Source organism: Enhydra lutris, unplaced genomic scaffold (genome assembly GCF_002288905.1).
Source record: "Enhydra lutris kenyoni isolate GAN:26980312 unplaced genomic scaffold, ASM228890v2 scaffoldscaffold9, whole genome shotgun sequence".
NCBI classification, from domain to species: Eukaryota; Metazoa; Chordata; class Mammalia; order Carnivora; family Mustelidae; genus Enhydra; species Enhydra lutris.
This window is the reverse complement of record NW_019154093.1, coordinates 60,222,481-60,236,237: the sequence shown is the minus strand read 5'-3', so window position 1 is coordinate 60,236,237 and position 13,757 is coordinate 60,222,481. Positions and strand designations below refer to the sequence as shown.

Sequence of the window (13,757 nt, the reverse complement as noted above, 5' to 3'; positions counted from 1 at the left end):
CAGAGGAGAGGGACAAGCAGACTCCCTGCTGAGCAGAGAACCCGATGTGGGAGTCAGCTCTAGGACCCTAAGGTCATAACCTGAGCCAAAGGCAGACATTTAACTGACGAGCCATCCAGGTGCCCTTCTTTATGTTTTCTTCTCCATCAAAAGCAGAACTTAGGGGTTTTGGTCACTTATTTTCAACATCTCAAATTGTTTTTAAAAAATTTTTATTTTTCACTCTAGGACATATCACATATGTGATTGTTGAAAAAGCAAAATTATTTGAGGTACAAAGATTCTAGACACTCAGGTTCTCTCACTATTTTCTGGAAGATACACATATCACATTTATATCCTAGGAAAATTGTAAGTTATATCATGGACATTGAGGATTACTACTGAATATCTAAAATTGTCTTGAATTATGAAATATTGAAGGATCAGGGATAAAGATTGTAATTATATTACTGAGAGGAAGAAGAAATGACCAGGCCAGTCAGTAAAGACCTAACCAAATCAATGGGCTTTGAAAAATGGGAAGAATTAGAGCAAGAGTTTTGTTTTGTTTTAGAGTACATTCAAAAAAAGTTTATCTTTAAAATAATATAGGATAGAGAATTATACTGAGCCAAATTTATTTTAGATTATTGCTATTTTATATGAAAGAAACTTTCCCCATTATTTGAAATTCAAATTCTCTCTGAACAGCTATCATAAATATTTGTACTAATCCAAGTGCCATTGGAGGAACTAAAAATTTGCTGTAGGTGATGAAAACTGGGGATAGATCTAGTTTGAAGTCCTGTGTGCTAGAGGGAACAGTTCCAGAAAACAAACAGAATTACAGTATGACATTGGCTAATCACACTTTCTGTTACCATACATTTGTTCATTTCCCCTTTGAGAGGCACTTAGGTCACTGTACTAACTAGAGGACTAGAAGAAAAGTCTAAGTTCCTGACTCAGGTTGCAGATTGGGGCACAAAAAAATCTAGAGGCAGGATGATTTTTGAGGTACCTGTGAGCCACCCCAGATAAGATCCCCAGCGAGTCCTGTAGGATCTACCCCATGGGGGTTCACTCTTTACTGTTTCTGTTAGGTAAGTGAGAAGGCTGAATAATTTAGGGAAAATAGATTTTAAGATTGGACTACCCGTATATATAACTCCTTAAGTCTTTATTTTTAGTAAGTACCCAGAAACAAACATTCAGCAGATGAATTGATTATGCCAGTATATTCATTTGGCTTTTTAAATTATTGGTGTTTTTAACTAGATTCATAAAGCTTATTAAAAAGTACAAAAAATGTACAGTTACCTTTAGGATCAAGAGAGTAAGTTCAGTTTACCATTAACTGGGGAATTTTCTCATCGTAGCCAGTTGCAGAACCTAAACTTTTACCATCTGCCATTTGAATTTCCTTTGTTCCTTGAAAGAGTTATAACACATATAAGCTATTCTTTTATGTGCACTTTTCAAATACTACTTATGCTGAGTCTTATTTATCCTTCGGGAATGCCTGTCTACCTTGGAAAGGTCTCAGAGGTTAATCAGAATTTCAGCAGATTATCTGGTGTAACAAGAGAAATGAAGAGGAAACATGGCAGTCTTTGAAATAATATAAAGCCGATTGAAATTTGGCATTTATTCACATTGCTCACCTGGAAGCCAGAGTGGCATTTTATAACATAAATTCTGTGATAGCTCTTAACACCCTTTAAAACCCTCCCCTGGCTTCCCATTGTACTTAAATTCACACTCCTTACTTCTGTTTAAATGCCTCCTCTTTCTGGTATCACCTCAAACCGAAACTTCATCTCTTTGGACAAGGCTTCAGCCATATTGACCTTTCAAGTGTTTCTTGAGTGTGGCAAGCTCTTTCTCACTCACTTTTGCTCTGGGGTCTCTGTGCTACTTCTTCCTTTTTTCTGGATTGGGCTTCTCCCTGAAACTTTGCATTGGCTCTTTCTTACATCAGATCTCAGTTCAGGTGTGACCTACTCAGAGAGGCTTGACTAACCTGCCATATCAGAAGTGCCACTCTGCAAATGCATCCCAGCTCATATTTCATAACTTGACAGTCTTATATAGTATTTATAGAAGTTTTCAATACCAGAAATTATCTTATCTACAGAATTTATTTACCCTCTCTCTTACTTCACCTTCAGGAGAACGTAAATTTTGTGAGGACTGGGATCTCATCTGTTTACTTGCCATAATACACTCAAAGCCTGGGTTTCTGAGAACACTAAATTAGTTCATTCGTGTGCAACTCTCAGAATGGATTTGGCACGTTTGCAGGCACTTGCTGGCTGTTAAAAATTGCTACTATTACTACGAGTAGTAGGAATAGTAGTATATGTGGGCATTTGTAGAAACTCAGTGGGATAATATATTTTGGATAGATTCAAGATAATGCCTAATTATTAAAGCTGAGTTCCTTAGGATACATTATAATTGGAAAGCATTTTTTAATAGGATTGAAAAAGTAAAAGTCAAAATAATTATACTCTGATTGAAACCTTTTCCCTTATGTTTCTCACTTAAGAGTTTAGACTGTTGCGGTCAGACCATCAGCATACGGAGCTGGGATCCTCAAAAACACATCTGTCTCCTAATATTATGAACCAGTAGGACAAGGGAATGTATTTGTGAACTTTTCAGTTTACAGTCAGTTTTGCTGGCAACGATTGCTCCTAGACAGTGAATTACAACTACTGTTTTTTTTTTTTTTTTTAGATCTAGACCTAATCTAGACCTTGCACAAAGCCACGCAACCTAGTATGCTTGTGGTGATATTCAGTGTTCTATGCTTCACTGTATGGCCTTTTTTCTTTCGAAATCAATCTATCTTTATATAGTGTTCTGTATAGTGGAAGTTATTTTGCCTTTTGTCTCTGTCTGTGACCATAGGTGACAGTTAACCTCTTCCAGATGCAACACCTTCAGGCAGCCTCCCTTGCAAACAATTTACAGTCTCTCTGTGATAGTGCCAAACTCTATGACCCAGGTCAAGAGTACAGTGAGTTCGTCAAGGCCACAAATGCAACCGAAGAAGAAAAAGTTGATGGGTAAGAATTAATGTGTAGATGAAATTATCTCAAAAGATAAAACCTTTATTGCTAAGTTCCTATCTGATAGTAGGTGGTGTCTTTTCTAACATTGGCAGAATTGACTTTAAAACTTTCTGAACTCATTTTATATTCAGATGTGACTCACTTAAGAGTAAAGCTTTTCATTTTGACACAGAGCTCAGTTCTTTGAGATTTAGAAATCCTTTGAGAATGGCAAATCATATTCATATCTATTTTGAATGTCTACATATTTAACAACCTACATTTTCCATAGACGTTATACTAGAAAAGTTTAACCATGACATGAATTATTGACCATACTTTTGCTACTCTTTTCCATGTTTTGGCTGTAATAAGTTCAAATGATTAATAAATTTTGTTCACATCTTCTCTAAGAAGTTGAACCATATAATAAGATTTATTTTTAATATTTAATTACTCTGTTCATTAAAGTAGCAGATTTTTCTGAAAATAGAATAAAATAGTCTGGGTATTAGTCATTCTTCTAAATGATGAGTTTTATTTGGGTTTTTCTTAGGAATATAAATAAACCATTAACAAATAGTCCCCACACTTCTGGATACAGACCTACCGACTCGTTAGAGGATGTAGTGCGCCTTCCTGACAGTTCTAGTAAGATTGAAGAGGACAGATGCTCCAATAGTGCTGATGTAACAGGTAGACTTTCACATTAAAGAGAGCTCTGATTTATGGAAGATCAAGTTGTTTAAATGAAATTATTAAATGAGTTGCAACTCTGGAATTTAAAAATCAGGCCTTGAATTAAAACTTCATGAGGCCTTATTCGCAGTTGTAAGCACTGTGCCTGTCTTAAAGTTGACTGATCACTGTACAGAAATTTGACTTGTCTCATTTTATGTAATGTCAGTATTTCACCTCATGAAATCTGTCTGTAGCCAAGTTTGACTTTAAATATTCTTTTCTTAAAGGTCCTTCTTTTATAAGGTCATGGACATTTGGGATGTTTAGTGACTCTGAGAGCACTGGAGGAAGCAGTGAATCTAGATCTCTGGATTCTGAATCTATAAGTCCAGGTACATAGCATTTAAGTCTAGCAGAGAAAATTCAATGACATATTCCTTTTGGGGGATATATTTTAACCACCTGATTTTTTTAATCAACTGTCTCCTAGAGAGGAGTATATACATATACACATGCAGTTTAAAGAAAATTAAGACAAACCCTCATATATTCACCACCCAGCCTATAAGAAATAAAACATGATCAGTATATTAGCAGGGCCCTGTGGACACCTCCTGGAAAACCTTACCCCACTGTCCCCCAGAACAGACCATCATCCTGGATTTTTTCAATCATTCTCCAGCTATTTTAAATGTTTTACTACCTGTATCTTCTTGAGCTTTGCCCTCTTTGGAATGTTATACAGATGGAATTATACCATTTTTTTGTGTGACTTCTTTCATGTTTTTTGAGATCCATATTGATGTGAATAGCTGTCCTTATATATCTTTATTTTATACTTATAATCTATATAGTATTCCATTCTGTGAACATAACTATACATTTTAGATTGTTTTGTAGCTAATTGCTGTGGTGAACAATACAGTTAACACTAATTTTGTGCCTGTGATTACTTAATCAGCTTTTTAAATGTACCTTTAAAAGGCACTTTGATAAGGAGAGTCCAATGCTCCTTAGAGAGGCAAGATAGATGTGTTGACTTCTCCTTAGTGGCTTCAAAGAGGATGACTTGCCATAGGTAATACAGCTAGCAGGGAAAGAAGGTAGTATTTGGACCCATGAGATTCTTCCTTAGACATTCTTTCTCCTCCACTCTTCTACCAAAGACTGCTCCAATCCTGTTCTTCCCAGCTCTTCTCCTAGGATGCTTGGCGCTGTGGAATATATGTTATAAGATATAACCTGCCTCAAAAGTCCAAGGCATTTTTTAAATAGTGTTCTATATATTACAGAAATTTTATTTCTATAAATAAATCTCTTGAAATTTAAAGTAAGAAATAATTTCCATGCAGCATTGGGGTTTGTAGGCTTACTCTGTGTCTTCCTTGAAAACTAGTTGTGTGCAAGCAACACCCTGAAGTTGTGAGCCTAAATAATACCTCGCTGAGTGTTTGTAATTGACTTTGTAAAAACACGATGGTTGTAGCTATCCCCAGAAATTAAGACCCATTCTAGAGCAAGCCCTGAATTATTTGGAATCCCATAAGACTACATCTGATAAAGACAAAAATTTGAAAACTAGTTACATGGTAAATGGTGAAGACCTGGGGAGGCCTGATCTGGGAATGAGGGAAGTGGGGAACACGACAGCCATCCTCACATCCTGGAGTGGGAAGGGATTCAAGGACAGTGTTCATCTCCTTCAGGAAGAACGGGGACCAAAGGCTGGGGTTCGTGGGCAGGCAGGTTGCTCAAAAATACAAGGAGGCCATCTCACAGTTAGAATAGTTCTAAGTAGAACGTGGCACCCCATGATTTCTCAGTCACTGAGAGCACAATTCAAAGCAAAAACTAGGTGACTGCCAGCTTCTTAAGCATATTTTGAAGAGGAATCTTCTGGGGGGAAAGATGTTGGTTGAAATCATCTGTAAAACCTTTTCTAACTCACAACCCTAAGCTCATGAAGGCCTTGAGGTAAGTGAGATCTTCCACTTGGATAGCTAGAGTCCTGGCTGTATGCTCTGCAGGGAGCAGAGGAACCTCAGGCCCTAGTCAGGCAGCTCTGAAACCCACACAGCGTCCTTTGCTGACACAGCTTGTGTCCTGTACTCTCAGCTCCCTGCCAGGGATTTTCATTCCTGCTTCCCGCTCTCCCATCCTCCTCGCAACTTGAAATGTTACCATTGTATTGCTGTATTCATTAGATTTTTGTGTATTATTTTTGTATACATTTCTTTGTAATTCGATTCAACAAGCATTTAATGACAGTTTACCATTGTGCTAGTCACTTTGTTAGATAGTGGATGGTAAGACATGAATAGAAAAGAATCTCTGTCCTTGTAGAGCATATAATCTCTAACTATCACAAGTTGGCAGTAAGGTCTCATTGGAATGTACGATTTCTCAATTTTAAATTTATTTGGAAAAGTCAGGTTTGGTTGAATTCTCTTTTGTTCCTAATAATAAAAATCAGAATTCCCTGTATCTAAAGTCTGAGAATGGAAACAGCTTTTTGCATTGTAGCCCACAAAATAGTATGATTTGTGTTGTTCAGAAAATATTGTCATTACCCATTTCTTAAATTCTACTGTGAACGGTCAGGTGATTGTAGTCACAATTTCCTTTTAGGAGACTTTCATCGAAAACTGCCACGAACTCCATCCAGTGGAACCATGTCTTCTGCAGATGATCTAGATGAAAGAGAACCACCCTCCCCTTCAGAAGCTGGTATTACTCTCACCTGAATCAAGTTCTCACTAAACCCTTTGAGTCAGCAACACTGCATGATATTAGGAAAATAATATAATTTAAAGAATTACTTTGCTGTGTATTAAAAGACATTATATTGACTTAAATCAATCCCAAAAATTATGTACAAGTATGGGTTGATAATGCACTAGTGAAATGTTAGAAATAAGAATAAAAGAATAAGTAACAAAACTACTAGATTTAAAATGTATTAGCAGGGTGCAAAAATAAACTAGTTAGTTTGATCTTTTATAAACCTCATGCAGTGCCTTCACTGTTAAAAGTGTTGCAATGCATGAGAAACTCTGAAAAAGTCTCTTTAAAAGAAATAGTGCATGAGAAGTTAGGCAGGAAAATTAAATAAATATGTTCTTGAGGACAAGGAAAGTTATGGATGTTGACAGATATAAGAGAGAAATCAGTTACCTTAATGACCTGAATTAGACTCATATAAATTAGTTTTGTACATTTGAGAACTCCTTATACCTGTTTGGGCATCATTTACTAGAATAATACGGAACATCTGATCTCAGGTAGGACACTGATGGAAAGCTAGCTAGTATTATCTTTAATTTTATGATGAATTCACAGTAAGAGTAGCTTTATCTTTAATGCAAATAACAGTGACACTTACTGGTCTCATACAGCTAGTTTTCTTTGAAGCTTTCATAGGGACATTTTCTAAGAATGTAATACCATTCTGTAACAGCCTTCCAGGTGCTATAAAGGGTATATTAATAACAGTGTAGATTGGCTGATGTTGAAAACATAATGCCATCCTATTTTAGAAGTACCTTAATGGTTTTTTGGTGATTTTTTACTTACAGCTCAAATGTGTACTTTGTAAGAGGTCTATAAATTGGATGCCTATTTTGCTGTTGCAGACTCAAAATAATAGCTTTCTGTGACATATGAATGTTACAAAGTCTAAAGATTTTTCAGAATTTAGCATCATGTGTTATAATTGTTATGTCATCTTACAATTCTTATACCAATTTATTTCTGTTGCAAGGACCCAATTCCCTTGGAACATTTAAGAAAACATTGATGTCAAAGGCAGCTCTCACTCACAAGTTTCGAAAATTGAGGTCCCCCACAAAATGTAGGGATTGTGAAGGCATTGTAGTATTCCAAGGTGTTGAATGTGAAGAGGTAAGATCTTTCTGGAATTCCATTAGCTCTTTCATGCTTTTTGCCTTATACTTTTCTGTTACTAATTTTATTGATTAGGCTCTCTTACATGTATATTTTTAATAAATTGAACCACAGTGTAATTTTGTAATTCATTTAGCTATTAAGTATAGTTCAGACACCACAAGTAATACCTTTTAAAATCATTTTTGTTGAGTTAACATTCTACCTATAGTTTGCTCAGTTGTTCATAGTTTTGAGGTAAATGAACCATTTTTTAACTGTCATTTTCTTGTAGTGTCTCCTTGTTTGTCACCGTAAGTGTTTGGAAAACTTAGTCATCATTTGTGGTCATCAGAAACTTCCAGGGAAAATACACTTATTTGGAGCAGAATTCATACAAGTTGCAAAAAAGGAACCAGATGGCATCCCTTTTGTACTCAAAATATGTGCCTCAGAGATTGAAAATAGAGCCTTGTGTTTACAGGTACGTTGTAACTCTTAAAATTAAGTTTAAAAATATAAATGCCCATGTGATTTGTTCTAATGATGAGCCTTTAAAGGAAAGCAGTGCTCTCAATTTTTAACAAGTAAAAGTCTCTTTAAAAGAATTTATTCAGAATAAATAAAATAATAAATAAATAATAAATAAATAAAATCTGAATTTATTCAGATTTATTTAGAAAATGTTACCTCATTTGGCCCTAGTTTTTTCCTGAATTATTAATAAAAATTGAAGTAGACACATCAGATGTATGGAGATGTCTGCATTTAGCCATTTGTTCTAAAGGAGAATTTTGCCAAATTTTTCCATTTTCTTCTCAAGGGAATTTATCGTGTATGTGGAAACAAAATAAAAACTGAAAAACTGTGTCAAGCCTTGGAAAACGGAATGCACTTCGTAGACATTTCAGAATTTAGTTCACACGACATCTGTGACGTCTTGAAATTATACCTTCGACAGGTAAAGTTTTTACCCTTGAAACATACCATTAAAGAGAAAAGAACAAAAATAGGATTGTTATTTTACTGATAACATTTGCTACACAGATATTTTCATTGACATAGACCATATCCATATGTCTCTAATTATTGTTACAAATCAAAGAGTATATAAAATACATGTACATTTAAAGACCAATAATAATAAAAACACTCATTTCCCATCACGTAGCTTTAGGAAGTAGAACATTACCTTACTGAAGGCTCCTGCGTGCCCTTCTCCAGTAGTAGCCCTCATCGCCACCCCAGTGGTCTTTTCTAACCATGTTAATACCTCCTTTTCTTAATAGTTTTAATACCTGTTGCATGTTCCTAAACAGTGTCTTATGAAGTTTTAGGTAACTGAGAGGAAAGCATAAATCTAGCTGTGTATTATTCACACTGTTAATGAAGGATTCAGTAAGTTCCACAGTGTCTGAGTCATGGTCCACCTTTACCTTCACTGACATCCTCAGATAGCCATTGTGGGAGGTCAGCGGGCAAGATCATGAAGGCATCTTGGGAACCTGCAGTTCAACAGATTTGGGGCATCATGTAGGACTTTTGTATAAGCTGGATACTGGAGATTCAGCAGGAATATGGTCGGGGGTGGGCTGCTTTGTATTTTCTCTTTCTGTGCTCACTATTGTATCTGAGATTTACAGGAGTAGATCCAAAAGAGAAACTCACACACACACGCTCTTCTGTGGGTTGAAACAGTAATCGGCCTTAGTGGCTTCAGGCAGCAGCTCCTCATTGAGGGGTTGCAGGAGCATCAGTGCATTGCCATGATGAGCCAAGTACGGAAAAGAGCTGGGGTCAAGTTCCTTGAGTAAAAATGAAGATACAGTCACAGAGAGCAGAGCAATGATGGTTCTCATCATGTCCATCTCTGGAGTTCTGTTCTGCATTTATATCCTTTCTAATATTGTGAATAGCCGTCATCTTGGGATCTCCCTTCTCCGCCCCCTTCTCTCATCTGAGGGAATGCCTGTCTTCTGTGTCATGTCTTCCTGTTTGTGGTTTATGCTCCTGTTTTGGTTATGCCATACTTGATTGAGCAAGGTGGAATAAGAGTAAATTTAGTTATTTGAAAATGTCTTTATTCTGCCTCTTGAACAGGATGGGAAAGTGGATTGTGTGGTAGGTTATTGTATTCTAGATTGGAAATTATTTTTCTTCAGAATTTTGAAGGCATTTTTTTATTGTTTTCTTTGAAGTGTGAAATCTTTCTCATCTCTGATTCTTTGTATAAGGCCTATTGTTTGTTCTCTGAAAGCATGTAGAATCTTCTTTATCTCCCCATGGTTTTAAAGTTTCACAGTGTATGCCTTGATGTGGATGTATACTCATCTGTCACTTCAGGTACTCCACAGGCTCCGTTCTCCTTGGCCTTTTGTTTTTAGGACTTTTATTTTGTTGCTCATTTCCTCCTATTTTCTGTTTTTTCTTTCTGGAAATGTGCTTACTGGACAGCTTGTACTTGTTCTCTAGTTCCTTCATCTTTTCTCTATTATTTCTTTTTTTGTTTGTTTTTATTTTCTTTTAACACTTTTTAAGAGATTTCCTCAGTTGGTCTTGTTTTGTTCGTTTGGTTTGGTTTTTTGTTTGTTTGTTTGTTTACAGAGACAGACACAGAGAGAGAGGAAACACAAGCAGGGGGAGTGGGAGAGGGAGAAGCAGGATTCCTACGGAGCAGGGAGCCCTGCGGCTCCATCCTAGGACCCTGGGATCATGACCTGAGCCAAAGGCAGAGGTCATGACTGACTTAACGACTTAACGACTGAACCACCCAGGCACCCCAGGTTTTGTTTTGTTTTTTTTTAAGTAGGCTCCATGCCCAGCATGGGACCCAGTGTGAGGCTCAGACCCACAACCCCCAGATCAAGACCTGAGCTGAAACCAACAGTCAGAGGATTAACTGACTTAGCCACCCAAGTGCCCCAAGATTTCTTCAGTTTTATTCTATACACCTACTATAATCTATTTCATTTCTGAGATCATATTTTAATTTCTAAGAAATTGGTTCTCTGTTCCTTTTACAACATCCTTTTTAATGAATGTAGTATCTTATCTATATGAGATATTCATAGCTTTTTTTCTAAGGATTCTTTGCTTAGCCTCTAGTGCTTTTCAATAGGAATATAATGTGAGCCCTATATATAATACTAAATTTTGTAGGAGCCACATAAAAAGAAACCGTGAAGTTAATTTTAATATGTAACATACTGAAATATCATCTGAATTCTTAATCGGTATTTTTCAATTTTTAGTGAAATTTTTTTGTTTTTGTTTGAAATGAAGGGTTACTGAGTCTTCGAAATCTGGTGTGTATTTTGCATTTAGAGCATATGTCAATTTGGAATAGTGATATTTCCAGTGCTCAGTAGCCATATGTGGCTAGTGATTACCATACTGCCAGCACAGTTCTAGATCTTCAGCTCATTTTGTTTCTGCTTATTTTGATTTCAGTCTTTCATGATTATCTGCTTAAAATGGAAGAATTAGAATTGAAGTCTCTTTGGAAGGTTTTGAATACGTACAGGCTTTAAGGATTTTAAGCTCTAGTGTGATCTAGGAGGGCTATTTGGGAAACTCCGGTTGTCTGTATCTCTAGGTCTCTGCTCTTAGGCTTGGCTGATACCCCAGAGAAAGGTCTTTCCCTGCCTGTAGGAGTGGTGCCAGAACTCTGGGAGCCACCTTGGGTAAGAAAGCTCCAGAATCTCTGCTGTAGCAGGCAGACAGTCACTAAATCCCTATTTTTAGATAGTTGTGTAGCTGTTGTTTGCGCTTGACATTGGCTATCCAGAGGCCCTCTCTTTTACACTGTCCAGAGATGAAATCCCCACACTGCTGGGGAAAATGTTGTTCAGAAACATGGAGTGGAGACAAGGATCTGGAGATCTAATACTTCTTAAATAGCCCATTCTCCTCCAGGATCAGAGTACCTCATGCTAATAGTCTGTGGGTCTCCTATAAATTGTATTAGTTCTCATTTTGGAATTTTAGCTTTCTCAGGACTGCTAAGCCGTTACTTATTTATCTGCTCTTCAGTGGTTAAATGTTGCTTTTATCTCCTTTCCTATTCTCCTAGTCTTTGTGGACTTAACTATTTCAGTGGGGTTGTCAGAGGGAAAGAAACTAGGTACAAATGTTGGATCTGCCATGTTAGCCCAAGAAACTTGATTTCTTTCACATTTTGCAGAATTCTCAGCTGAGAAATGGAGACAGAGTACCTCTGAATAACTGTTAATCTCACAATGAATCATTTTGTCCCTTTTGGCCAGTCAGAGGGGGGAAATAAATGGGGTCCAATACTATTCCATCTCAAGAATGCTATGGGACCAACATTTTAGTGTGGGGAGCTATGCTCCATTTTTATAGTATTAGAGAGTAGCCTTCATTTTACTCATATTTGGGAAATCTAAAGTCTCAAGAGGTTGAATGAGCTCCTTCAGATCCTAGAATAATAGAGGTAGAAATTAATCTCAGGGCCTCCCCTCTCTGTGACCAGCAGGGGAAACTGGAGAAATGGGTGCCTACCTCACCACAGATATTATAGGACACCTAGCCAGATAGGGCTGTTTCCATCGCTGAGCGGTGGAAATATTGAAATCGTTTGTGCCAGTAGAGGGATCAAGGTGGCATGCCCCTTGATAGTTTGAGAGAGGAACATTTTCTTTAACCTACTTATGGCAATTCAAGTTGTATTTGAAAATTAGGTAAATAAAACATTGGCAATGTCTTTCTTCTAAGCCATGCTATCTTATGCTAATCTTCAGTCTGGTCAAAGTAAAACAAAAGGACCCAATAGTATTTTGTTCTCTGTCTACCCTGTGCCAATAAAATTCAGAATATAAGCTTTTTCTAATTAATATGACTGGCTTGTTTTAATAAAACAGTTGAAGATCATGCTAACTTTGGGGCAGTGATGAATGTACTTGGTATAGGATATATAGCAAAGTTTTAAAATCCCTCATGCAGCTTTTTATTTAAGAATATTTTACTGATTATCAGTTAACTCACTTTTAATACAGATACAATTTTTGGCGATGATGTCAGATTCACTTAATAGATAACATCACTGACAAGCATAAATCTATTTCTTTTTTTCTTTTCTTTTTTTTTTTTTAAGATTTTATTTGACACACAGAGAGAGATCACAAGTAGGCAGAGAGGCAGGCAGAGAGAGAGAGGGAAGCAGGCTCCCCACTGAGCAGAGAGCCCGATGTGGGACTCGATCCCAGGACCCTGAGATCATGACCTGAGCCAAAGGCAGAGGTTTAACCCACTGAGCCACCCAGGCGCCCCATAAATCTATTTCTAAAAGTAGATTGATCTTAAGTCCCTTCTAATCTGAAGGGACATACTAAATCCGTCAGTAGCTATTCAGTAAATTATTAAAAGGGAAAAAGTGGACAGAATGATATTCCTAATGTGATTTTATTTCTTTAGCTCCCAGAACCATTCATTTTATTCCGATTGTACAAGGAATTTATAGACCTTGCAAAAGAGATCCAACATGTAAATGAAGAACAAGAGTCAAAAAAGGATAACCCTGAGGACAAAAAATGGCCAAGTACATGTATAGAAATAAACAGAATTCTTATAAAAAGCAAAGACCTTCTAAGACAACTGCCAGTATCAAATTTTAACAGTCTTCATTACCTCATAGTTCATCTTAAGCGGTAAGAATTTTGTATAAGGCGAGCATTCACTAGTGGGTGGACAATTGATCAGGTTTTTGTTTGGCTTTTTTGGTTTTGTTTAAATTGTGGTAAAATACACATAACATAAATTAACCATCTTAACCACTTTTATTATTTTTTAAAGATTTATTTAAGTACATGGACAAGGGGAGAGAGGAGAGAGAATTCCAAGCAGACACCGTGCTGAGCATGGAACCTAATGTGGGGTTCAGTCCCATGACCCTGAAATCATGACCTGAGCCAAAACCAAGAGTTGCTTAACCAACTGCGCCACCCATGCACCCCCATCTTAACCACTTTTAAGTGTACAGTTCAGTAGTATTAAGTACATTCATATTGTTGTGATGTTTTAAAATGAATGTTTTACTTCTCATATGTGTTAGGGGAAGGGAGGCATTGAATAGATATTTTTAGAGCTAACACCTTCACCTCAGATGCCTCCTGTGTCCTGTGCTCTGGCTAAGGA

At 36.8% G+C, this 13,757-nt stretch overlaps 1 protein-coding gene across 1 annotated transcript in view; it reads left to right on the top strand.

Annotated features, from left to right (window-relative positions):
- Nucleotides 1–13,757, top strand: part of LOC111143357 (Rho GTPase activating protein 29) — a 63,250-nt gene that overhangs the window by 43,575 nt on the left and 5,918 nt on the right. Inside the window, exons 13-20 of the mRNA XM_022497049.1 lie at nucleotides 2,899–3,056; nucleotides 3,598–3,737; nucleotides 4,010–4,114; nucleotides 6,351–6,449; nucleotides 7,483–7,622; nucleotides 7,900–8,088; nucleotides 8,428–8,565; nucleotides 13,038–13,270. Of these exons, the coding sequence (XP_022352757.1) occupies nucleotides 2,899–3,056; nucleotides 3,598–3,737; nucleotides 4,010–4,114; nucleotides 6,351–6,449; nucleotides 7,483–7,622; nucleotides 7,900–8,088; nucleotides 8,428–8,565; nucleotides 13,038–13,270 (1,202 nt within the window). The remainder of the gene's footprint in view (nucleotides 1–2,898; nucleotides 3,057–3,597; nucleotides 3,738–4,009; nucleotides 4,115–6,350; nucleotides 6,450–7,482; nucleotides 7,623–7,899; nucleotides 8,089–8,427; nucleotides 8,566–13,037; nucleotides 13,271–13,757) is intronic.